General features: G+C 36.6%; 1 protein-coding gene across 1 annotated transcript in view; it reads right to left on the reverse strand.

Moving 5' to 3' along the window:
• Nucleotides 1-26,602, reverse strand: part of LOC130457151 (TATA box-binding protein-associated factor RNA polymerase I subunit A-like) — a 50,903-nt gene that overhangs the window by 2,197 nt on the left and 22,104 nt on the right. Inside the window, exons 7-10 of the mRNA XM_056815968.1 lie at nt 25,467-25,625; nt 21,915-21,981; nt 20,643-20,766; nt 19,146-19,300 (exon numbers count right to left, since the gene is read on the reverse strand). Coding sequence (XP_056671946.1) covers nt 19,146-19,300; nt 20,643-20,766; nt 21,915-21,981; nt 25,467-25,625 — 505 coding nt within the window. The remainder of the gene's footprint in view (nt 1-19,145; nt 19,301-20,642; nt 20,767-21,914; nt 21,982-25,466; nt 25,626-26,602) is intronic.

The raw sequence follows: 26,602 nt of genomic DNA on the forward strand, positions 1-26,602 counted from the left end.
TTCCAATGGTGCTATTGTATGGCTATGAAAAATGAAACCCAACAGTCTCCAAAGAACTGAAAAATTATTATTATATAAAGGGTAATGGAAAGGCACATAATAGGCATGAGAATTGTAAAACCAATTAAGAATTGTTTTTAAACCCTTACCGTACATCTTAGAATCAATACTGTGTATTGGTTCCAAGGTAAAATAATGGTAACGATAAGCAACGGGGATTTAAATGACATGCCCAGGATCACACAGCTAGGAAGTATCCCCAGTGAAGAATTGTGAAGAACAATGGGGATAAAGAATTCATGAGGGAAATGTTAGGAGGAGGTGATTTGCTGGTGAGAGGATCAAGATGACAAATGATAGCCACCTATCACAAGTTTCCTTGGTATCATTGCAATGTCAGGAGACAGCAATGTGGACTCCTAAAGCATTTGAGTAGATTCTCTGTAGTAAATTAGGGGGAGGACATATGCAAGAGTCACACAAAATAGATAGGCTGAGATATGTTGAGAGTAGCACCAAATTGATGAGACTACAGATCTGTTTGAGGAAATAATAATAATAATAATAATAAATTAAAATAATAGTAAGTAGGACATGTGACTTGTTGCTGCTTAGAACTTACAATTATTATGAAGCACTAAGCAAACGGTTGATTATTTTATACTTCTAATGTAAGGCAATGAAAAGAACTTTATAAAAAAAACAGTTATGTGATTTCCTCAAAGGCAGTCTGGGCATTATCTTAAAGTAAGAGATTTTAACCTTTTTTGTGCCATGGACCCCACTCCCCACCCCTTTGGTCCTCTGGTAGAAGCCTATAAACCACTTCTCAGAAAAAAAAAAGTTCTTAAGTACATAAAATAAAATACATAGGAAATCAGTTACATTGGAATATAGGTACTAAAAGAACAAATTCCTAAATCCCAGATGAAGAACTTTTGCTCTAAGATATGAGGCCAGCTCTGCTATGTTTATTGTTGTACATTCATAAGAATTAATAAAAGATTGATGTGAATTAAATTTCCATAGCCCTGGAATATGCACAATGAAATGTAAATACTAGTTTGGCAAAGTAAGATTTAAATAAATTGCATATCAGGAATCACATTTATTTAAGTAACTTGGATATTGTACTAATCTGTGCTCCTCTCCATAAAGACACACATATGCATATACACACACATTTATTTGTTATCTCTCTAATTTTATATATAGGGAATTTTATTCATCAACTTTGTTTTAAATTATATAAACAGAATTATAACTATTTCTCCAAAGATATGATATCAGTCTACAAAGATGAATAACATGGTTTTGTAGACTGTTAAATATTATTTCATTAAGTTTGATTGTCATATTTGTTGAAGTTTGTATTTTATAGATCATGTTAAATAAGTGATATTAAATATAAAAATATAGCAAACACCTGAGCTGTATTAAAAATAAAAATTAGTTCCTCAAACTATGCTCTTCATTCAATAATAATGTATTTAGCTATATGACCATTTATAATAATAATTTACTGTTTTAAAAGCATTTTCCTCATAAGTGTGAGAAAGCATTCTGAGAAGTTAAATAATTTGCCCAAGGTTATTTAGCTAGGAGGCAGAGCCTGGATTCAAACTTAAATCTTCTAACTCCAAAACTTATAATGATTTCTTGATGCATAACTATAAAGAAAATAAGAGGGTAGCATGGAAGAGTTGGAGAAGGGGCAGAATATAAAAAGCAGTAGAACTAAAATCAAGTGAACCCTGAGGGATCGTCTCTTATACTTACTAGCTTTGGGATGACAGATAAGTCACTTAACCTCTGTTTCCTCATCTACAAAAATTAAGCGTATTAATAGCTATAGTATTAATAGACCTGTAGTATTACTACCTGTAGCATTAACAAGTAGAACCTTTTTTTTTCAGTTATGTATGACTTTATAATAAAAACAAAACAAGGAGCCAAGACAACTCCAAGAGACTTATGAAAAAAAAAGAGAATATCCACCTCCATAAAAGAAACAATTAGTATCTAAATGCAAATTGAAATATAACATTCTTTATTTTATTTGCTCCTTGAATTTTTCTCTAGGGTAGGCAATGTGTCTCTTCTTTCACAACATAAGGATCATGAAAATGTGTATTATATGATAATATATATACAATCTGTATCATATTGCCTACCTTCATGGTGTAAACCTCAAATTTCCTTAGACTTATAATTGTTGAAAATTTCACCATTGGGATATTTCATACTTGGAAAATTTCTTACTGATAGTCTATTGGAATGGGAACTCCATTGGCATGGGAGGTTCCTTCTCTTCCCTTCTTAAGATTACTTTAGGACAGAAAACCTTTTGCTGAACAATGGAAAGGACTTTGACCTATGCTTGAGCATAGAACAGGAATTTCTTTGAGTCTTGATTGATTTTAGAATTGATACAATGGAGATACTTGGAATAAATCTCCACCCTATTCAGTCCTAATAGGATTGAGTAAGGGCTGCAGCCTAGATCAAAATTTAATTATTCCAATCTCTACCATACTCAAGTTAACAGGATTTAGAAAGGGCTGTAGCAAAGGAGTATAGATTTAATCATTTGAAAATATGACCTTCAACAGACATGTGCAAAAGCCAGAAACCTCTGGGCGGTCCTGGGTTAAGCGAGAGCCTCCATTGACAGGGAAATTGATGAAGAGTGATTGGTAGATGTGAGGACTGAGGGGAGGCAACTTGGATGGTGTCCTTAAAGATAGGAGGGTCTGGAGACTGGGAGGAGGATGGAGGTTTTGGTCGGTGTGGTTCCTGGGCTCTGAGGAAGCTTGCTCTGAAGGAAGCTGAAGGTGGGGGCCTCTGAGACTGTTTCTCCATTTTGGACACGTGAGTAATAGGGACTGATCTCTTTTCTTTGCCCCAGCTATCTAAGGGCTTGGGCCTTTTGGCCCAGCCTAAACAGAAGGGGTATTTAAGCCCTATTCCCTTCTCTCCCCTTTCTCTCTATATATATATATATCTCTAATTCCTTTCTTGCTCCTATTGTAATTAAACTCCAAAAAAGGCTGACGGCTGACTTGAGTTTTTCATTTAGGAATTACATAGCTGATTCCTTGGCGACCTTAAATTAATATATATCAGTCTTTTAAAGTGATTCCCTTGTAACATTGTGGCTGACCACACGGGAGTCTAAAGAATCCTCTCAATAAAACTTTTTCCTTGCCTTTTTACTATACTGTTTCACCACTTAGTCCTTTTTTTTTTTAAAAAAAAAAAAAACTTGGCTTAAAGACACAGCTGCTAGAACACGTGAGTATAAAAAACTTTTTCTCTTTTCTCCTTAAGTTAAATTGGAATCAGCAGTTTTTTCTTTTTCTTCCCTTTAATCTTAAGGGACAGCTGGGTAGCTCAGCGGATTGAGAGCCAGCCCTAGAGGCAGAAGGTCCTGGGTTCAAATCGGACCTCAGATACTTCCCAGCTGTGTGACTCTGATAGACAGAAAACAGCTGTTTTTAAATCTCAGCAACAGGACTCTAAAGTCCTGGCTGGAAGAACTGTTTCTAAATATCCTTTCCCTTAAGGAACAACTTCCTGGATTAAAAAAAAAAAAAACCCTGTGGAAAGTTTGTTGCTTTGCCCTGCTCCCCACGTGTTTTGTGAAATTACAAAATATATATATAAAAATGAGTACTACATTCTTTGACAATTATATGGCAGCTGAAGAAGTAGGGGCGTTGAGGAATGAAGGATACCTCCAAATTTTTATATTAATAGGTACTGTCATTTTTGTACTCCTCAATACTATATTTAGAGATGAAAAAATAAAAAATATTGAGGATAAAATAAAACAAAATGAGGATAAAATAAAACAAAATGAGGATAAAATAAAACAAAATGAGGATAAAATAAAACAAAATGAGGATAAAATAGAAAATATTGAGGATAAAATAGAAAATGTTGAGGATAAAATAGAAAAAAATGAGGATAAAATAGAAAATATTGAGGATAAAATAGAAAATATTGAGGATAAAATAGAAAAAATTGAGGATAAAATAGAAAAAATCGAGGATACAATAGAAAAAATTGAGGATAAAATAGGAAATATTGAGAATAAAATAGAAAAACTTGAGGATAAAATAGGAAATATTGAGAATAAAATAGGAAATATTGAGGATAAAATGGGAGATATGGAAGATAAAATAGGAAAAATTGAGGATAAAATGCAAGCCCAATTAGAAGATCTAAAATGTTTCTTACAGGATCAATGGGCAAACACCCACTCTACCAGAAACAGACCTGTTTCTGAACCTTTGAATGAGGAAATTTCCTTCCCTGAAATAGAGATGGAAAACACCTTCCCTATAGCCCAGTTAACAGACTGCTTCTCTCGTGTAGTGCAAATCTTGTCTGAATTTAATCCCCAAAACCCTTCCCCTGCAATCCCAGCTTCTCATGTTCCTTCTCCTACAGAAAACCAAATTCCAATGCAAGGGAGATCTTGTCCTCCTAGAGAAACCTGTCCTTGTCAAACTGACCCACAGGTGCAAAATTCAACTAGAGGCCTGTTTCCTCTAAGAGAAGTACCTGAAATAGGATGAAATGGGGATGTGGTGACTTTAAGACATAGGATACCGTTTACTCCCCAAGAAATAAATGAATTTACACGAAATATCCCCACATATGAACAAGATCCTTTTCTAGTAACAAAAAAGATGGGAGACATATTTTTTCAGTATAATCCGTCTTACAAGGACGTTGAGAGCTTACTACAGGCTTTTTTAAGTGAACGTGAAAAAAATAAAATAATTGCTCATGTCAACAAAACCCGGGGGCGTAATGCAGCACATTGGCCATCTCAGGATCCCGAATGGGACTATAATAATCCTGAGGACTATCTACAACTATACCGTTGTAGAGAGGCCATCCTCACGGCCATGAAGGAATGTGCGGACAGTACAGATAAGTGGATGGAACTGGAAAAAATTAAGCAAAAGGAAAACGAAACACCCTCCAGATTTATGGACAGAATTATCGAGTTTGGGGACAGATACTTAGATTGGGACTTAAATAAAGAGAATAGTTTAAGACAAGTTAGAAGAATCTTTGTAAACAATTCTTGCAAAGTAATTAAAAATTATTTTAAAACACAATGCCCAAGATGGTCAGATATGGACCTTGAAGAATTGCGAAAAACAGCTATATATGTTTTTAAGGGAAACGAAGAAAAGGAGAAAGAGAATAATGATGACATGGAGGAAATGAAGAAAAAAATGAGATGTGTAATAGATAGGATAACTAAATTAGAAAGTGGGCATGATAATGAACCAACGACAATTGCCCCTCTCCAGAAATCCAATTATCAATCCATTACTTGCCACTTCTGTGAGAAGAAGGGCCACAAAATGATGGAATGTAGAACCTTTCTTAAGATGTTTGGAAGGAATACACAGTTTAATAATGGTTTTAGAAATAATAACTATAGAAATTATGATAATGGTTATAGAAACCAAAATTCTAGAAATTATAATAATGACTATGGAAATAACTATAATGAATATAGAAATAAGAGCTTTAGAAACCAGAATTATAGAAATAGGAATTGGGAATTTAATGACAATGCTCAAATTGAAGAAAATTTTAATGATAATACTCAACAATATATGAGAAATGGCGCTCGTCCAAAAATTACTCGAGGTACTAATGACCCTCAGAGAGGTGCCCTTCAGGGGGGTGCCCAAGGAATATCCCAAACACAATGATGGTGCCCGGGGGGGGCTGGGGCACAGGAATCAGAGGATACAACCTTTGATTTCCCAGACCCTGATGTCCTACTACCCGTTGTCCCTATCCACTGCCCTCCCCATACTAATGAACCCCATGTTACCTTAAAAGTGGGTAACACCTATTATGATTGTCTATTAGACACCGGAGCTTCCTGGTCTGTATTAAAGAGAACACCTGATTTACAATGTTATTCTATTGGCTCAGAGAATGTAATGGGAGTATCAGGAATAACCCAAAGAGTTAAAAGACTTCCTCCTAGAATGGTGTCTGTAGGACCCCTAGAGGTACAACACTCCTTCCTTTTGATGCCTGACTCCCCTTTAAATTTGCTGGGGAGGGACCTTCTATGCAAACTCAGAGCCACAATAACCTGCTCCCCAGATGGCTCATTATCATTAGAAGTACCAGAGGAATCTTTAAAATTACTCCCTGTACTTCTCTCGGAAAACCAGGAGGCAAAAGAACCTTCCATTTTTGAAATACCTAAAGATATACCGGAGTCTCTTTGGGCCACATCTTCTTCTGACGTAGGCTTACTCAAATCTGCTGTTCCTGTGCAGATAAAAACTAAATCTAGCCCACCTCCTTCTATCCCTCAGTATCCCCTCTCAAAGGAGGCAATTGAGGGTATTACACCAGTTATTAACTCATTAATAGAACAGGGAATAATAATCCCTTGCAAATCTGAATACAACACGCCCATCCTGCCAATTAAAAAACCAAAAAAAGGACCCGATGGCAAACACATCTATAGATTCGTACAGGATCTAAGGGCAGTGAATAATCATGTTATAAAGAGACACTCCGTAGTTTCTAACATACATACTATTATTTCATCTATTCCTAGCACAGCTACATACTTTACAGTAGTAGACTTGTGTTCAGCTTTCTTTTCCATACCAATACATGAAAACTCCAGGCATATTTTTGCTTTCACCTGGAAGGGCTCACAATATACCTGGTGTCGGCTGCCACAGGGTTATGTCGAAAGTCCGAGCTTATTTGAGCAAATTTTGAGCCAAGACACAGACAATATAACATTTAAAAATAGCAAATTAATCAAATATGTAGATGATCTACTCTTGGCTTCAACAGATGCAGAAACATGTCAAGAAGATAGCAAACACCTTCTTTTGGAATTGCACAAAAGAGGACATAAAATCTCTAAGGATAAAGTTCAATGGTGTCTCCAAAAAGTAGAATATTTGGGATTCATCTTGACTGCGGGTGCTCGTTATATTTCTCCAAAACGAATTGAGAACATTCAAAAATTGAGTGCTCCTACCACTAAGAAACAGCTGAGAGCAATTTTAGGAGCAACAGGGTTTTGTAGACAATGGATTCCTTGCTATGGGGAAATCACTAAACCCCTTATAGCATTAACAAAGGATTCGGTTCCTGAACCCCTCAAATTAGAGCCTGAACACTTGTCAGCTCTAACAGATCTGAAAAAGGCTATCATGTCTGCCCCTGCTCTAGGCATCCCAGATTACAACAAGCCATTTACTTTATATGTGCATGAGCGAAGAGGAGTAGCCTCTGGTGTGTTAACTCAGACTTTGGGACCTTCTCAGCGCCCAATTGCTTATTATTCTGCCCAACTAGACCCAGTAGCAGCAGGAGCACCACCATGCCTTAGAGGAGTAGCTGCTACAGCCTTACTAGTAACAAAAACCGTTGATTTAGTATTGGGATGTCCATTAACAATAATGTGCCCACATGAGATTGAAGCATTATTGGTAAAACATAGAACACAGGCATTCTCGGATCAGAGAATTACAAGGTATGAAATAACCTTATTAAATAGTGAAAATATTACCTTGAAACGCTGTTCAACTCTTAACCCTGCCACCTTGCTTCCAGATTTACCCACTTCAGGAGAACCACTACATAACTGTGAAACATTAGTGTCCATGGCAGAAAAGCCTCGAGATAATCTCTTGGACACTCCCTTAGAAAATGCAGATCTGATTTTATTTACCGATGGTTCCTCTTTTATGAGGGATGGCATACGTTACACTGGAGCTGCGGTAGTCTCAGAATTTGCCACTGAATGGTCAGCTTCACTACCTTCTAACATTAGCGCTCAAGGAGCAGAACTCATAGCTCTAAAACAAGCTTGTATAATTGCCAAGGATAAAAAGGCAACAATTTATACGGATTCTAGATATGCTTTCGGCATTTGTCACTCAGTCGGGATGCTATGGCTCCAAAGAGGATTTTTAACCTCAGCTGGAAAATCCATAGCTAATGCAGAAATTATTAATGAAGTTCTTTCTGCTCTCAAACTGCCTAAAGCCCTAGCTGTAGTTCATTGCTCTGCCCATACAGGTGGCTCTGACCCTGTCTCTAGAGGAAATGACCGAGCAGATGCCGCTGCAAAACTAGCAGCCATAGAAGGACCTGGATTAATTTTAACATTAACAACCACTGATAATTTAAATTTATCACTCTCCTATAATGAAAAGGAAGTGGAAAAATGGAAACAAAAATTTAAAGCAAAACAAATTAATGGAGTATGGGTGTCACCTGAAGGAAAACCCCTGCTCCCTAGAAGTTTCTATAACCAAATTTGCCAATCTATTCATAAAAATGGTCATTTTGGCACCCAGGGCATCGTGGACTCTGTCAAGAGAGTATGGATAGCCCCTGGTATAACTACTGTAGCCTCTAAAGTATGTTCAGCCTGTCCTATTTGCCAGGCATATAACCAACATGCATATCGTGGAAAAGCCTTTGGGGGACGTCCTCTGGCTTACACACCTTTTGAACATCTACAGATAGATTTCATAACAATGCCAAAGGCTGGACGTTATAAATTTTGTCTAGTAATTGTAGATCAACTAACCAGATGGCCAGAAGCATTTCCTACGACCCGAGCCACAGCAGATTTTGTTGCAAAGATACTTTTAAAAGAAATTATTCCTCGTTTTGGCCTACCAGCACGTATTGACTCCGATAGAGGGAGTCATTTTACCGATTCTGTCTTTTTTTTTTTTTTTTAAATATATTTTATTTGGTCATTTCCAAGCATTATTCGTTAAAGACATAGATCATTTTCTTTTCCTCCCCCCCCCAACCCCCCATAGCCGACGCGTAAGTCCACTGGGCATTAGATGTTTTCTTGATTTGAACCCATTGCTTTGTTGATAGTATTTGCATTAGAGTGTTCATTTAGAGTCTATCCTCTGTCATGTCCCCTCAATCTTTGTATTCAGGCAGTTGCTTTTTCTCGGTGTTTCCACTCCCATAGTTTATCCTTTGCTTATGAATGGTGTTTTTTTCTCCTGGGTCCCTGCAAGTTGTTCAGGGACATTACACCACCACTAATGGAGAAGTCCATTACGTTCGATGATACCACAGTGTGTTTGTCTCTGTGTACAATGTTCTCCTGGTTCTGCTCCTCTCGCTCTGCATCACTTCCTGGAGGTTGTTCCAGTCTCCATGGAACTTCTCCACTTTATTATTCCTTTTAGCGCAATAGTACTCCATCACCAACATATACCACAGTTTGTTCAGCCATTCCCCAATTGATGGGCATCCCCTCATTTTCCAGTTTTGGGCCACCACAAAGAGCGCAGCTATGAATATTTTTGTACAAGTCTTTGTGTCCATTATCTCTTTGGGGTACAGACCCAGCAGTGCTATGGCTGGGTCAAAGGGTAGATATTCTTTTGTCGCCCTTTGGGCATAGTTCCAAATTGCCCTCCAGAATGGTTGGATCAGTTCACAGCTCCACCAGCAATGAATTAATGTCCCTACTTTGCCACATCCCCTCCAGCATTCATTACTTTCCTTTGCTGTTATGTTAGCCAATCTGCTAGGGGTGAGGTGATACCTCAGAGTTGTTTTGATTTGCATCTCTCTGATTATAAGAGATGTAGAACACTTCTTCATGTGCTTGTTAATAGTTTTGATTTCTTTATCTGAGAACTGCCTATCCATTTCCCTTGCCCATTTATCAATTGGAGAATGGCTTGATTTTGTGTACAATTGATTTAGCTCTTTATAAATATGAGTAATTAAACCTTTGTCAGAGGTTTCTATGAAGATTTTTTCCCAATTTGTTGTTTCCCTTCTGATTTTAGTTATATTGGTTTTGTTTGTACAAAAGCTTTTTAGTTTGATGTAGTCAAAATTATTTATTTTACATTTTGTGATTCTTTCTATATCTTGCTTGGTTTTAAAGCCTTTCCCCTCCCAAAGGTCTGACATGTATACTATTCTGTGTTTACCCAATTTACTTATGGTTTCCTTCTTTATGTTTAAGTCACTCACCCATTTTGAATTTATCTTGGTGTAGGGTGTGAGGTGTTGATCTATTCCTAGTCTCTCCCACACTGTCTTCCAATTTTCCCAGCAGTTTTTATGAAATAGTGGATTTTTGTCCCAAAAGCTGGGATCTTTGGGTTTATCGTATACTGTCTTGCTGAGGTCCCTTTCCCCCAGTCTATTCCACTGATCTTCCTTTCTATTTCTTAGCCAGTACCAAATTGTTTTGATGACTGCTGCTTTGTAATATAGTTTTAGGTCAGGGACTGCAAGGCCCCCATCATATGTGTTTTTTTTCATTATTTCCCTGGATATCCTTGATCTTTTGTTCTTCCAAATGAACTTTGTTATGGTTTTTTCTAAATCAGTGAAGAAGTATTTTGGTAGTTCAATGGGTATGGCACTAAATAGATAAATAAGTTTGGGTAGGATGGTCATTTTTATTATATTGGCTCGTCCTATCCATGAGCAGTTAATGTTTTTCCATTTGTTCAAGTCTAGTTTTAGTTGTGTGGCGAGTGTTTTGTAGTTGTGTTCATATAGTTCCTGTGTTTGTCTTGGGAGGTAGATTCCTAGGTATTTTATTTTGTCTAAGGTGATTTTGAATGGGATTTCTCTTTCTAGTTCTTGCTGCTGAGCTGTGTTGGAGATATATAGAAAAGCTGATGATTTATGTGGGTTTATTTTGTATCCTGCAACTTTGCTAAAGTTGTTGATTATTTCAATTAGCTTTTTGGTTGAATCTCTAGGATTCTTTAAGTAGACCATCATGTCATCCGCAAAGAGTGATAACTTGGTCTCCTCCTTGCCTATTTTGATGCCTTCAATTCCTTTATCTTCTCTAATTGCTACTGCTAGTGTTTCTAGTACAATGTCAAATAGTAGAGGTGATAATGGGCATCCTTGTTTCACTCCTGATCTTATTGGGAATGCATCTAGTTTATCCCCATTGCAGATGATATTAGCTGTTGGTTTTAGATATATACTGTTTATTATTTTTAGGAATGACCCTTCTATTCCTATGCTTTCTAGTGTTTTTAATAGGAATGGGTGTTGTATTTTATCAAAGGCTTTTTCTGCATCTATTGAAATAATCATGTGATTCTTGCTAGTTTGCTTGTTGATGTGGTCAATTATGTGGATGGTTTTCCTAATGTTGAACCAGCCCTGCATCCCTGGTATGAATCCTACTTGATCATGGTGAATGATCCTTCTGATCACTTGCTGGAGTCTTTTTGCTAGTATCCTATTTAAGATTTTTGCATCTATATTCATTAGGGAGATTGGCCTATAGTTTTCTTTCTCTGTTTTTGACCTGCCTGGTTTTGGAATCAGTACCATGTTTGTGTCGTAAAAGGAGTTTGGTAGAACTCCCTCTTTGCTTATTATGTCAAATAGTTTGTATAGTATTGGGATTAACTGTTCTCTGAATGTTTGATAGAATTCACAGGTGAATCCATCAGGCCCTGGGGACTTTTTCTTAGGAAGTTCTTTGATGGCTTGTTGGATTTCAATTTCTGATATGGGATTATTTAGGAATTCTATTTCCTCTTCTGTTAGTCTAGGCAGTTTGTATTTTTGTATATATTCATCCATTTCTCCTAAATTGGTGTATTTATTGCCATATAATTGGGCAAAGTAATTTCTAATGATTGCCTTAATTTCCTCCTCATTGGAGGTGCTGTCCCCCTTTTCATCTTTAATGCTGTGAATTTGCTTTTCTTCCTTCCTTTTTTTAACTAGATTGACCAGTACCTTGTCTATTTTGTTTGTTTTTTCAAAGTACCAGCTTCTTGTCTCATTTATTAAATCAATAGTTCTATCACTTTCGATTTTATTAATTTCTCCCTTAATTTTTAGGATTTCTAATTTGGTTTTCTGCTGGGGGTTTTTAATTTGATCGCTTTCCAGTTTTTTCATTTGCATTTCCAATTGATTGATCTCTGCTCTCCCTTGTTTGTTAATATAAGCATTCAGGGATATGAATTTACCTCTGATTACCGCTTTGGCTGCATCCCAAAAGGTTTGGAAGGATGTTTCGCCATTGTCATTTTCCTCGATGAAATTATTAATTGTTTCTATGATTTCTTCTTTAACTAAACGGTTTTGGAGTATCATATTGTTTAATTTCCAATTGGTTTTAGATTTGGTTTTCCATGTACCATTACTAATCATTATTTTTATTGCCTTGTGATCTGAGAAGGCTGCATTCATTATTTCTGCTTTTCTGCATTTGTGTGCTATGTTTCTGTGACCTAATGTATGGTCAATTTTTGTGAATGTGCCATGTGGTGCTGAGAAGAAGGTGTATTCCTTTTTATCCCTATTTATTTTTCTCCATATGTCTATTAATTCTAATTTTTCTAAGATTTCATTCACTTCTTTTACCTCTTTCTTATTTATTTTTTGATTTGATTTATCTAAATTTGATAATGGTTGGTTTAAGTCTCCCACTAGTATGGTTTTATTGTCTATTTCTTCCTTCAATTCTCCTAGTTTCTCCATTAGAAATTTGGGTGCTATATTGTTTGGTGCATACATATTGATTAATGATATTTCCTCATTGTCTATAGTCCCTTTTAACAAAATATAATTACCTTCCCTATCCCTTTTGATCAGGTCTATTTTTGCATTGGCTTTATCAGATATCATGATTACCACTCCTGCCTTCTTTCTATCAGTTGAAGCCCAGAAGGTCTTACTCCATCCTTTAATTCTGACCTTGTGGGTGTCAACCCGCCTCATGTGTGTTTCTTGAAGACAACATATGGTAGGGTTTTGGATTCTAATCCATTCTGCTATTCGTCTACGTTTTATGGGTGAGTTCATCCCATTCACGTTCAAAGTTATGATTGTCATTTGTGGACTCCCTGGCATTTTGATTGCCTTCCCTAATTCTAACCTTTTCTTCTTCGGCTCTACCTTTTAGTCCAGTGATTTACTTTGAAACAGTCCCCCTTGTCCCCTCCCTTGATGTTTCCCTTTTTAGTCCCTCCCTTTTTGTTCCCTCCCCCTCCCCCCTCTCTTACCCTCCCTTTTTGTTCTCCCTCTCCCCCTCCCCCCCTTGGTTTTCCCTTCTCCTTACCCTTGTTGGGTAAGATAGAATTCAAGATCCCAATGGATCTGGAGGTTTTTCCCTCTCAGAGCTGCTTTCCCTGAGATTGAGGTTTAAGTAACCCCCCCCCCTCTCTTCCTCTCCTTCTTATAGGAGTTTTCTTCCCCTCCCCTTCCCATGTGAATCTTTGTGTGAGAATGATTATTCTATTTGGTCTTTCTTTACCCCCTATTTATACATTACATTTTCCCCACATGTTAGTATACATAGGTTGATATAAATGTAGTCCTTATAGAAGAGAGTTTGAGTAAAAGAAGAAGATAACATTTTCCCCTTTCCTTAATATTTACCTTTTCAGGTATTCCTTGCTCTTTGATTTTCGGTATCAAACTTTCCACAGAGCTCTGGTCTTTTCTTTGCAAAAAGTTGGAAGTCTTCTATTTTGTTGAATGCCCATACTTTCCCTTGGAAGTATATAGTCAGTTTTGCTGGGTAGCTGATTCTTGGTTGGAGACCCAGCTCTCTTGCCTTTCTGAAGATCATGTTCCATGCCTTACGATCATTCAGAGTAGAACTTGCAAGGTCTTGGGTGACCCTGATTGGCATTCCTTTATATCTAAATTGTCTTTTTCTGGCTTCCTGTAGGATTTTTTCTTTTGTTTGATAGCTTTGGAATTTGGCAATTACATTCCTGGGAGTTGTCTTTTGGGGGTTTAGTGTAGAAGGTGTTCTGTGAGCTCTGTCAGTGGCTGTATTGCCCCCTTGTTCTAGAATCTCTGGGCAATTTTCTTTGATTATATCTTGTATCACCATGTCCAGTTTGGTGTTTATTTCTGGCTTATCTGGGAGTCCAATTATTCTTAAATTATCCCTTCTCCCCCTATTTTCCAGATCTATCACCTTGTCGGTGAGATATTTTATGTTCTCTTCTAATTTCTTGGTATTTTGGCTTTGCTTTATTGATTCTTGCTCTTTTACACGATCGTTGTCTTCCAGCTGCCTGATTCTGGCCTTTAAAGCCTGGTTTTCTTTTACAGTTTGGTCAAACTGGTTTTGTAGATGCGTGAATTTCTTTTGCATTATTTCCAACTTTTCCTCCCAGAAGGCTTCCATCTTTTTGGTCATTTCTGATTCAAATTCTTCATAGGTTTGTGGAGAGTTTCCATTTCCTTTGGAAGGTTTTGGAGCATTTTCTTTTATATTATCTTCTGTCTGCTCTGTATTTTGTATTTTGGCTCCATAGAATGTGTCCAAAGTCGCCCCTTTCTTCTTATTTTTCTTGGTATTTTGGGGCTTCTGTGGTTCTGTGGAGTTTGTCATCTCTGAATGTGGAGGATTAGTTTTTCTTGTCTCTTTCTGGTGTTCAGAGGCAGTCCTGGGCAGATAGTTCTATGGGCTTTCCCTGGGTTAAACTGAATATGCCTCACTGGAACTGGAATGGAAGGGTCGGACCACAAGGCCACACTCTCCCCCCGGCTCGCTTTCCGGAAGTTGCCTTCAGAATCGCTGGCCGTGAGGCTGTTTCGTCGGCCTGCGGGGGGATGGGCTGCCGCTTCCCCAAGCTCCGAGAGCACAGACTTTCACTGAGACTTGGATAGCAGGATCCAGCCCGTGAGGCTGTCTTGCCCGCCCTGAGGGTTGCTGTTGTTTTGACCAGCTCTCTGCAGCGGAAGCCCCAGGCAGTAACTTTCACCGGGACTGTAGAAGGCCCTGAGGGTTGTTGTTTCCGAGGACCCTGCTCTCTGAGCCGGCCGGGCTGCGGCTTCCGGGAGCCTTGGACTCTGCGCTCCTACCCCTGAGGTCCGAGTGATCTCGGGTTCTGGCTTTTAAGGGGAGCCGTACCTTTTGAACCGGGTCCAGGTCCAGGAGGAGGGTTCCCAGGGTCTGTGCTGTTGATCGTTTTGAATTTCGGCGCCTTAGGAGCTTATCGTTTGAGATTGGTCGGGAAGGGTTTTCCGGAGATCTGAGCTTTAGCTTTCTCTAAGCCGCCATCTTAACCGGAAGTCGACCCGATTCTGTCTTAAATCAAATATATTCTTGCTTGGGGATAACTCCAAAATTCCATGTTCCATATCACCCCCAGAGCTCAGGCCAAGTGGAGAGGATGAATAAAGAACTTAAGACTATGATTGGCAAATTATGCACTGAGACCCATTTAAAATGGCCTGAAATTCTCCCTCTGGCCCTATTTTATCTTAGAAGCAGGCCTAGAGGAGACTTACATATTTCACCATTTGAGATGCTTTTTGGACATCCGCCTATACAGGCTAAGCCTTTCTCCCCGGCTTATACATCGCTATTAGGGGGAGATATTACTATTGCTTCCTATATACAGGAGTTACAGCACAAACTACGTGAACTTCATGAATCCGGAGCTGCAGTACAAGCTGGACCATTAGACTTTTCTCTGCATGACCTGAACCCAGGAGATAAAGTTTATATCAAGAATTTCAAGCGAACTGGAGCAACTGAACCTTCATGGGAAGGACCATTCCAAATATTATTAACTACTCCAACATCTATAAAGATTGGAGAAAGAGACTCTTGGATTCACTGCTCACATGTGAAGAAAGCATCTTCTGCTGAGACTGATTAACTCTATCTTATCATATGAATTGTGACTCTATCTTATCATAAGAATTGGAGATAATAATCCATAGACAAATGGATGCTGGTTTTTTTTCTTTCAAGAATATATTGAATTACTGATTTTTTTTCTTATTTTTTCTTATTTCTTTTCTTTTCTTTTTTATCAGAATATTTGATTTTTTTTCTCATTTTTTGTACTGAAGGTACACATAATTAATATTAATATTTTTTTCCCTGCAGTAATACAAGTTAATATATATACTCTTGCTATAATATCAATATATGCCTAAAAGCTTTAAACTATCGGAACCTGCCATTTATTGATAAAATATTATAGGACTGTGATTAATGTTTGTGTCTGATTCCAGGAAAAGGGATAAAAACAAGGAGCACAGACTAAACCTGAATAGTGCCAATAGAGCACACTAGAAATATTAAAGTGAGACTCGAGGTTGCGACGCTTAACTTATGTTTAAGTCGTAGGACTTCCTTGTATCTACACTCTTTTTGAAGTACTCAAACAAGTAAAAAGCTTGACTATCATGCTGGCTCCCTATATCCCTGAGGAAAAATCAGACAAGGGAATGACATTTCCCCATCAAAATAGAATTCTAATTCTTTTCTTCTTATATTATGGCAACTTCCTGTAGTCTTGGCTACAAATGGCTAAGTGAAATATTACTGCATTCTGTCCTACATACTTGTGGGATAGAAATTACTTTAAACTGGACCTATACAAGGTCTATTTTGAAATTTTCTTATGTTTTTGATTATTTTTCTATTCTTTTGATAATTGACACATACACCCCCATAACTGAACATTGCATTCTGAGCTAAACTTGATATATTTTTTTTAAATACTTACTTCAGGGGGGATTGTATTTTAATTTAAAATCTAAGAATTTTTGAATTTTTTTTGTTTGAGATTTTATTTTTATAAAAATCCAAGACTTTTGTTTAAGATTTTACTTTTATAAAAAATTCAAAGATTTTGATTTTGTTCAAGAAAAGATCTTCAAGAAAGAAGCTTGAAACTTTTATATCCAGAGAATGAACTGTTGCAGAAAGATGCCAAAAACCTACACTTCATCAAGAAGATCAAGAATGAACTTTGGATGTGATTGATTGGACTGAACTTTTGATTGAACATTTATTGTAACATTTATGCCAAAAGGGACTGCCCCTAATTTGGCTTTCTGTCAATGCGCCTAGCAAACATTGGTTTTGCTTTCTTTTCTTTTCTATTTCCTCTCTCACTATTCTAATTTCTCTTAGAAAATTGAATATTGTGTATATCTTTAGTTAGAAGTGAATTTAGAACTACAAAATGATTATGTTAAATGATCAATGGGGAGACTAGTCTCCCAATGATCATCAGGGGGGATTGTAAACCTCAAATTTCCTTAGACTTATAATTGTTGAAAATTTCACCATTGGGATATTTCATACTTGGAAAATTTCTTACTGATAGTCTATTGGAATGGGAACTCCATTGGCATGGGAGGTTCCTTCTCTTCCCTTCTTAAGATTACTTTAGGACAGAAAACCTTTTGCTGAACAATGGAAAGGATTTTGACCTATGCTTGAGCATAGAACAGGAATTTCTTTGAGTCTTGATTGATTTTAGAATTGATACAATGGAGATACTTGGAATAAATCTCCACCCTATTCAGTCCTAATAGGATTGAGTAAGGGCTGCAGCCTAGATCAAAATTTAATTATTCCAATCTCTACCATACTCAAGTTAACAGGATTTAGAAAGGGCTGTAGCAAAGGAGTATAGATTTAATCATTTGAAAATATGACCTTCAACAGACATGTGCAAAAGCCAGAAACCTCTGGGCGGTCCTGGGTTAAGCGAGAGCCTCCATTGACAGGGAAATTGATGAAGAGTGATTGGTAGATGTGAGGACTGACGGGAGGCAACTTGGATGGTGTCCTTAAAGATAGGAGGGTCTGGAGACTGGGAGGAGGATGGAGGTTTTGGTCGGTGTGGTTCCTGGGCTCTGAGGAAGCTTGCTCTGAAGGAAGCTGAAGGTGGGGGCCTCTGAGACTGTTTCTCCATTTTGGACACGTGAGTAATAGGGACTGATCTCTTTTCTTTGCCCCAGCTATCTAAGGGCTTGGGCCTTTTGGCCCAGCCTAAACAGAAGGGGTATTTAAGCCCTATTCCCTTCTCTCCCCTTTCTCTCTATATATATATCTCTAATTCCTTTCTTGCTCCTATTGTAATTAAACTCCAAAAAAGGCTGACGGCTGACTTGAGTTTTTCATTTAGGAATTACATAGCTGATTCCTTGGCGACCTTAAATTAATATATATCAGTCTTTTAAAGTGATTCCCTTGTAACAATGGGGAGAATGAGAGAGTGGGAAGGTGAGAGAGAGTATGTACTGCAAAATGTCCGAAATCAAATATTAAAAAAATTGTATTGACATGTAATCTGGAAAAAATTATTATAAAAATATGTAACACTATAAACAAATATAAACCTCATAAAGTTGTTATAACAATAAAATTAGAAATGTTTTATAAACCTTAAAGAACCATATAAAGGCTAATTATAAAAATAGAAATAAATATCCTCAAAATTGAATTATGGAGTCCAAGCAAGAGCAGGACCTCTTAAGGATACTTTGACACTCCAGGAAGACAGATAGATATTTTAGCAAACCACTATGAGACCTTCACGTAGCCTCGCCAAACATGTTTTGCAGGACAATGATATTAACAGTCACCACACAGCACTTATTCCAGTGCTATCTGCTTCTCCACACTCAAGTGGCATCAAGAGAATGAGAATTTTGTCAAGTAGTCAACATAATTTAAAAAGTAAAGACTGTCTCCTCTTTTCTCTGGAGGGTTTGTTTGCTGGGCTAATAGACATATTTCTTTTTTTTTTTTCAGGAGAGATCCCTGTCTCTTCTACACTGGAAGAGAAAACATAGCTCTACTGCTATTATAGCTAATAAATTTTCCCACCTGAAAAAAGCTAAGAATCCCTAAAAACTTCCAAGCTAGCAACAAACGGATCGTTTAAGTCTGTGGGTCTATTTTCAACTTCATCCTGCACTTCAGAGCCCCGTATTACTCTGCTAGAAATAATACTTTAAACCAACGAACAGTATTATAAGTCAAACATGGCAATCCCCAAACTGGTGGATCTGATCACTAACGATTCTTGCTAAGCACACTATCTGACCACAGGCTCAGAATCTCTAACCACCTCTCCAACCTGATTTATTGAGGGCAAATGATCATCTATTTACACACTGCACCCAACACTACCTCCTTATTAATCAAGTATTATATAACTAGTTGATTCAAACTTGTATGACTCTGCCCACTAAATAATTTCAGTTAAAGCAACTATTTAGATATTCTTGAAAATTTAGATCAGCAGTAACCCTTTATATTCTTCCAGGGGCATACTGGACATAGAGGAGTAAAAAGCACATACCTTTTCCCAGCAGTATTCCAGATGTGAAAGCTTTTTTCACTGCCAGGATCTTATTTTCTTTCCAATTCTTTTTTGCCAGATAGTAACTGAAGTGAAATGTGGGCCACCAGTCCTTTCTAGAACTCCATGCCTCTTGAACCCAGTCTATATGTTTTCTAAAAGGAGAAAAAATGGAGAGAGGTGATGTAGGGTTGGAAAGCAGACTAACTTTAGTAAAGTCTATGAAGAAAAGAAAGGACAATGTTCCCAAATTAGCACCACATATGAGGGATAAAATCGTGGAAGTAAATTATTTTTATTAATTCTCCACCCAACTTTTATATTTTTTCATCAATCCACTTGGGAAAAACTTTACTCTGAAACTTATTTATTAAGTATATTAAGTATAGATGCTCACGAGATCTACCATCTTAATTAGCAATTCAATGTAACAAAAAACACAAGATAAATAGTTTGACTTTTGAAGGCAAGCTATCTAATATACCTGAGGTTTATAATATCTTAGCTTTATATAGTGATGCAACACACCAAAGAATCAGCTATTTCAATATATAAAGACAAATTCCAGAAAAAAATTTTCTTCTTTCTTCTCACAAACTCAAAAGTCTTTCTTTTCACAAAAACATAATAGATAGCCTTTTTGTTTTTTCCAAACGCTTACTTCCTGTCTTAATAACAACTTTAAGACAGAAGGGGAATAGTTAGGAAAATGGTATTAAGTGACTTGTTCAGGATCACACAACTAGCAAGTGTCTGAGGCCAGATTTGAATCCAGGTTCTCCCAATTTCAGGCCTGGTGTTCTATTTACTGTGGCACCGAGGTGTGTTTTTTAAAACTACTCTACACAGAGGAAAAAACCATCCAGGTTATTCTCCTTCTTATTCACTTACTGGCATGTGACAGAAGCAAAAAAAGGCAAAAAGGAAGACAGGAGAAAGTCCGGTTTTTCTGAATATGCCACCAAATGGAACATAGAGATATCAAGGGGACATCTTCTAGTAAGATAAGAGTCATGCAGGAAGATGAAAAAAATTATAATATTGTTATACTATTAGCAAGAACTTTTCTCTCCTCCAAATCTATTGAATTCTTCTTCAGGACTTCAGAAGTTACGGAAAGAAATTACTATTCACATAAAATCAGTTCCTTACAGTATGCAGACATAAAACTAATGTGCTCAAAAAACAGACCTTATTCACTAAACTCAAAATAGGTATTTCAATAGTCAAGGCAATATTCTGCTAGGATAACATATTCAGTTGGATAAAATGGCAATCCCTAGACATCCTGTAAAAATGAACAAATGATCTTTCAGCTTCTGGCTTTGTACTTCATGGAGCTGACAGGCCCTGAAGAGAGGTTAAAATGCTGGCATAGAAAATATAAGAAATGAGGGTCTCATGTTAAAATTGACAAGATACTCTTTCTGCAGCATTGGGGCTAACCAGAATCTTGGGTTTCCACTGCCACAGTCATGTAAGATGCTTCATACTTACTCCTTCACTATCTGTTTCAGGTACTTTGCCAGGTAGCTCCAAGCAGTTATGTTCTCTGTGCAACCAGAAAAATCCAAGACTGCAAATATAACTTCTAGCCCCAATTTCTGATGTTCTTTTTTCTCTGCAATGGTCATAAGAGGTCAAGTTAACATACAGCATTGAACTGAGAGAGGCTCAAAAATTAGAGTCATTGGGTTACTGCTGGCTACTAAGTATTCTGGTCTAGGTCAAATAGAATAATGCATTCTATGCAATGATCCAGGACAATCCAGAGGAACTTATGAGAAAGAACGCTATCCACATCCAGAGAAAGAACTGTGGGAGTAGAGATCCAGAATAAAACGTGTGATCTATCATGTGGTTCAAAAGGGATATGATTAGGGTTTTGATGTTAAAAGATCTCTCTACTGCAAATAATAACATGGAAATAGATTTTAAACAATGATACATATGTAACCCAGTAGAGTTGCTTGTCAGCCCCAACAGGTGGGGAGGGAAGGGAGATGGGGAAGATTACAAATCATGTAACCATCTTAATTAGTTAATTAATTAGATTTTTAAAAAAGAATACAAATGAAAAGAACACAAAGCATTGCTTGGTACATGATTTTGTAAGTGTTTGTGTATGGTTAATTAAATTGGTTAGTTTGCTTCTAATAAAGCCAATGCTGTGGATTTGATGCCTGTAAATTCTCATTACTGAAAAAAAAACTCAACACAAAATTTCCATTCTTGGTAATACTGAAAGGAGAACATAATACTGTCATGGTGATAGAAAATATGGATAATCACACATGGGTAGTTCTGAAGTTTAAACATGAGCCAAATATTCAACCTCCTCTATAAACCTTTTTCCTAAGTTGCCCAGGATTTTGTTTCTCTCCTTTTCATTCAGATAGAAGAATTAATGATTAGTGAAAAGGTCAAAAGTGAAGTACAACATGAAAGAGGACAATGTTTCTTAGGAATGTAATACAAGTAACAGATGATGGGCTTTCTTCCTATGCAATGGAAGTCTTCAGCTACAGAGAGACCCCAGAAATAGTTTGTGCTTAGAAATGACTTAATGTTTCTTTTTATTAAGATGCATGTCTTTTTAATCACTGAAAATGATCTTAGTAATAATTATAATGGATAGATTATATAAATAATTTAAAAATAACTATGCAGTGATTTCCTTCATTGGCCTTTGACTGACCCTAGCAAAAACCTGGACAGGCTACAGTTAGTTTACACAAAGGAAGGAAGATATATACTAAAATGACTTACCAGACTTTCTAAGTAATGTGTGAAATTCTAGCATAATCTTATGAGAAGGCACAATCTGATGCAAAATCTGAAAAAAAGAATGGTACTTATTGTTATTACCACATCAGCTGGTCATTTCTAAGATTTCATCTCATTTCAAAGTATCTTCCCCCTCTTTTTCAACAAACATTTTTTTCTCTGAAAAACAAAACTTTAAGATGTTTTGCTTTCATCTTGTTTTGGCTGGTCAAAAGTATGTCCTCTATAATTTTGCAAAAATCTTTCCTGCCAATAATGAAGCAGTTTGGTTTATTTTTACCAACAAAATAATCCAGTTGGTTTCCAAAATCACATTGATATTCCCTCATTTTTTAAAAAATCAATGCTGATGAAAACAATTGACAAAATTTTTCAAGGTAAAAAATTAAGCTAGGTTAATTTGTAATAGCTATTGATTATAAGAAGTTATGCAACACTCACTTAAAATGAAGTTTCCAAGAAAAGTGAATGTAAGGGCTTTGTCTGGGGAATGTTTCTGCAAAGGCACAATGCCTTTGTTGCCAGGTGTTTAGTTCCTTAAGCATTTAATAATCAATTTGCTGAGAAATACAAGACATTCTGAAAGCATTAAAATGGCCCTTAACATAAGCAGCCTGGTTTGGTAAAAAGGAACACAAAACAGGAAGTCAAAAGCATGGTAATAATCATAGTAGTAGTAAAAACCTATAATAGGGGCCTAATAAGAGTCAGTTGGGTGGTGCTGAAGAGAGAGACTGGACCTGGGGTCAGGAAGGCCTGAATTGGTTTACTTTCTTCTCATCTGTAAAATGGAGATAAATACCTACTTCCCAGAGTTGTGAGGATAAACCGAGGTAACTTTTGTAAAGCATTGGGCAAGTCTAAAAACACTATGTAAATACTATTATTATATTATTAATAATTGCTCATTAATTTTTTCATCCATTCTGATATACATTCACCTACACTAGCCCTTAGGCAAATCACTTAAAGAAACTGAAGCTCAGGGAGGTTATTTTTTACATGGAGTTAAAAATTTCTGCTCTATTTCATGGGATTAGTGTGAGAATTAAATAACATACATTAACTCAATTTGAAAATTGTTAAGTACCATACCAATATAGGTACACAGTCAAATGTATATAAACTACATAGTGGTATTATACATTGCATATGAAAAACTAGAATTTCAAGTCAAAATACCACATTTCTCATTATAATATACTTATAATAATTTCATTTTTTTCTTGATAGGTTGACTTAGTCCCACAATTTCAAGGAACTTTTCAGATCACAATGCAGTCAATTTTATTAGCTTGTCTTTAAAAAAAAAAAATCTGTTGGGGGGGGGGCAGCTGGGTAGCTTAGTGGTTTGAGATCCAGGCCCAGAGATGGGAGATACTGGGTTCAAATCTGGCCTCAGACACTTCCTGGCTGTGTTAACCTGGGCAAGTCACTTGACCCCCATGCCTAGCCCTTACCATTCTTCTGCCTTGGAACCAATACCTAGGATTGATTCTAAGATGGAAGGTAAGGGTTTAAAAAAAAAATCTGTTAAAGAAAGTATATCTAATATCATTAAAGCCATTTTTTTTAAGAACCACAACACAATTTGAGCAGTTATTAAGAAAGTCAGTTACGTTAGCCTCACAGATTTGGGAAAATAACACAAAAAATTAACTGAGATTCTAATTCTTAAAAAACAATTTGCTAAGAGATAGTTTGTATCCTATAAAAATAGTTGATTTTTGGTGCCACCAGGTGGCTACAAAGACCAACACTCAGGATATAGAAAATAACTAAGTACCAGGCATAGCAATAAATTTAGGAAGCCTAAAAAGGGGAACAAATGTGGAGAAATCAAGTAAATAAGACTGATATATATATATTGTAAAAAAAAAAAATCTTGCCTCTAACATGCAGTATATTAGCTATCCTTTTCCCATACCAGTTTTGGGTTATTACTAATTTGTATAATTATTAATTATTAAGCATATCCTTTAACTGAGTCATTGATAAAAATAATAACTAGTATAGGGCTGAAAGTGAAACTATGTGGCCACCTCAATAGAGGCCTCCTTATAAGTTGTCATCAAGCCACTAATCAATATTCTTTGAGGCCCAACTATTCAATTAGTTCTGAATCTATATAATAGAAGTAGTACATAAAACAAGACAACATCTCTTTTTCTCACAAGAATGGCAGAGATTTTGCCAAATAGTTCTCAAAAATCTAAGCAAACTATATTTATATGATTCCACTGACTTATTAGCCTCATAAACCAGGTCTTTCTGCTACAAAAAATCCCTGAGAGTCCTTCTGAATTCAAGAAGACTCCGTGATATTATTTCTTTTGAGAGCACCAGAGATTTGGCTTTCCACAGTCTTCATCTGTTTGTTGGTTTCAAACAGGGTTTTTCCTCTTCTCCTGGCCAATGACCAAACAGGATATAGTCTTAGTTCTTTAATCTCCTATCCCTGAATCAACGTATTTATTTCTCTGGAAGTCTTCTAAAGACAACAAAGGACAAAAAAGTTCAATATCATATTATCCCTACAATTGTCTGTTTTCATTTTTTTGTTAGACTCTATAATGTGGATTAACTTTTTTTATATCATGGCCTTTGGAAGTTTGAAGAAGTCTATGGTATTTCATCTCAAAATAATGTTTTTAAATGTATAAAATATATAGCATTATAAAGGAAACCAATTATATTGAAATAGTTGTCAATTTCTTTTTTTAAAAACAAGTTCAAGAAAAGAAAACCTGGGCAAGAAAAGAAATCTTACCCTAAAGGGGAAGACAAAGGTGGCATCTATAAGTGATAATAGTAGATCAGTGGGTATATACACAGACTCAATAAGTTCCCTAAACATTTTGTCATAAGAGCAAGCACAAAACCACTGGGGGGAGATCTTGGAAATGGAATAGGAGAGATAAGAGAAGGACCAAGACTTCTGTGCACAGTCTATTGCAAAGGCTCTGGTAGAGGGGAGAAAATAATGTGTAAGAATCCCAATGTGTTGCTCAATCCTTCTCTTTGCAATCACCACTTCAAAGAATGCATATATTCTTTGGACTAGAATAGGAAAGGAGGAAAGTGGAGGCCATGGTTGGTGTGGAGATTCAGGTACAGATGAGAGGAAATTAAAAGGGAAATCTTAAATAGCAAAAACTAAAAGGAAAGGGAAATTTTTGTGGACCCTTGGTACAACAAATTTCCTTGGTTGTCATTCATATTCAGGCTAAATCTATGCAATTTGGGGACCACTTGTAATGACTGCTATGTCAACTATCATAAGAGATTTCTCTCCTCATCCTTAGGCTCCTACTCTCAGAGTGAGAGTTAATTATAGATGTTTACTATAAGCGAGGTATGGAAGAAAAAAAGTACTTATCTTTCTCTTATATTTTAAGATTTTAAGAATATCATATTTTGAGTAAAATTTGAATACAAATTTTATTAATATCTTTTAGCAAAAGCAAATGAAAACTTCTACTTAGGAATTTTTATTAATATTCAAGATCTAATTGAGACTTTAAAATGTTATACCTTAAGTACATTAATCAATTTATCTTCTGGTGTCTTTTCTTTCTTCAAAAATTTGTATAAGTAGATGTGAGCATTTGGATTAGATGGGAAGTTGTTATCATATGCGTAATCATTGAGCACCTGTCTGGCTCCATCTTGATCTCCATAGAATTCGAGCATCTATAAAGAAATGAAAGTCACCGACAGGATAAGTCAAAAACATTAAGGACATATCTCCAACAGCAAAGTTAATTAGATTTCTGAAGACTGCATTACTGACTTAGTAAAAGACTATAGCATGCTTGATTGTTTCATTTGGGCACATTAAACACAGAAATGGAATATAGTGCTGGGAGCAGAAAAATTGCAAATTTTGCTTTCAATGGACTTTACTCTATAAAAGCTTCCTTTCTGATAGGAGAATGTTATACTAAAACCTTAACCAGCAATACAATTTTCATTCATTCCAAGTACAATTTTATCACTAGGAAAGGTGGGAAGCACTGCCAGCAATAGGTTGTACCATAAGGCTATTCCTAAAGGGCCCAAAAATTTCCATGGGAATTCTGAAGGGGAGGAAGGGAAGGGAATAAGTATTTATATAGCAACTACTATGTCCTAGGCACTTTGCTAAGCACTTTTTATAAATATTACCTTGATTTATCCTCATATCAACTCCTGCAGGTAGGTGCTGTTATTACCATCCCCATTTGATAGTTTGAGGAAACTGAGGCAAAAAACAGTTAAGTTAATCATAAAGCTAGTAAGTATCCGAGACTAGACTTTAACTGATTCCAAGCCCCACGCTCTTGATCACCAGCTGTGTCCTTAAGGGGTGGAGAACTTCAAAGCAACACATCCAAGTTCAAAAACTCATTCTTATGCCAAAAGAAAGAACTGCAAAAATACGCATTCTTTTTTAAGGGTCCTCGCTTCCACTCAGGTTCCTGGTTCATTGTCCACCATGTTTGGTGTGGATAACTTCCCCGTGGCTTTACAAATTCAATAATTACCAGAATGGGTCAGTAACTTTTGTGAGTTTTGCACCTAATGAGTAATTTTCTCAGCCATCACCATCTTCAGACCTTGCTGCCCAAGTACCTCAGTTCCAAGTACCCTTTTGCACTTGAATGATAACCATGGTGTCACAACCCTTC

The sequence above is a fragment of the Monodelphis domestica genome, chromosome 2 (genome assembly GCF_027887165.1).
Source record: "Monodelphis domestica isolate mMonDom1 chromosome 2, mMonDom1.pri, whole genome shotgun sequence".
In the NCBI taxonomy this organism is placed as follows: domain Eukaryota; kingdom Metazoa; phylum Chordata; class Mammalia; order Didelphimorphia; family Didelphidae; genus Monodelphis; species Monodelphis domestica.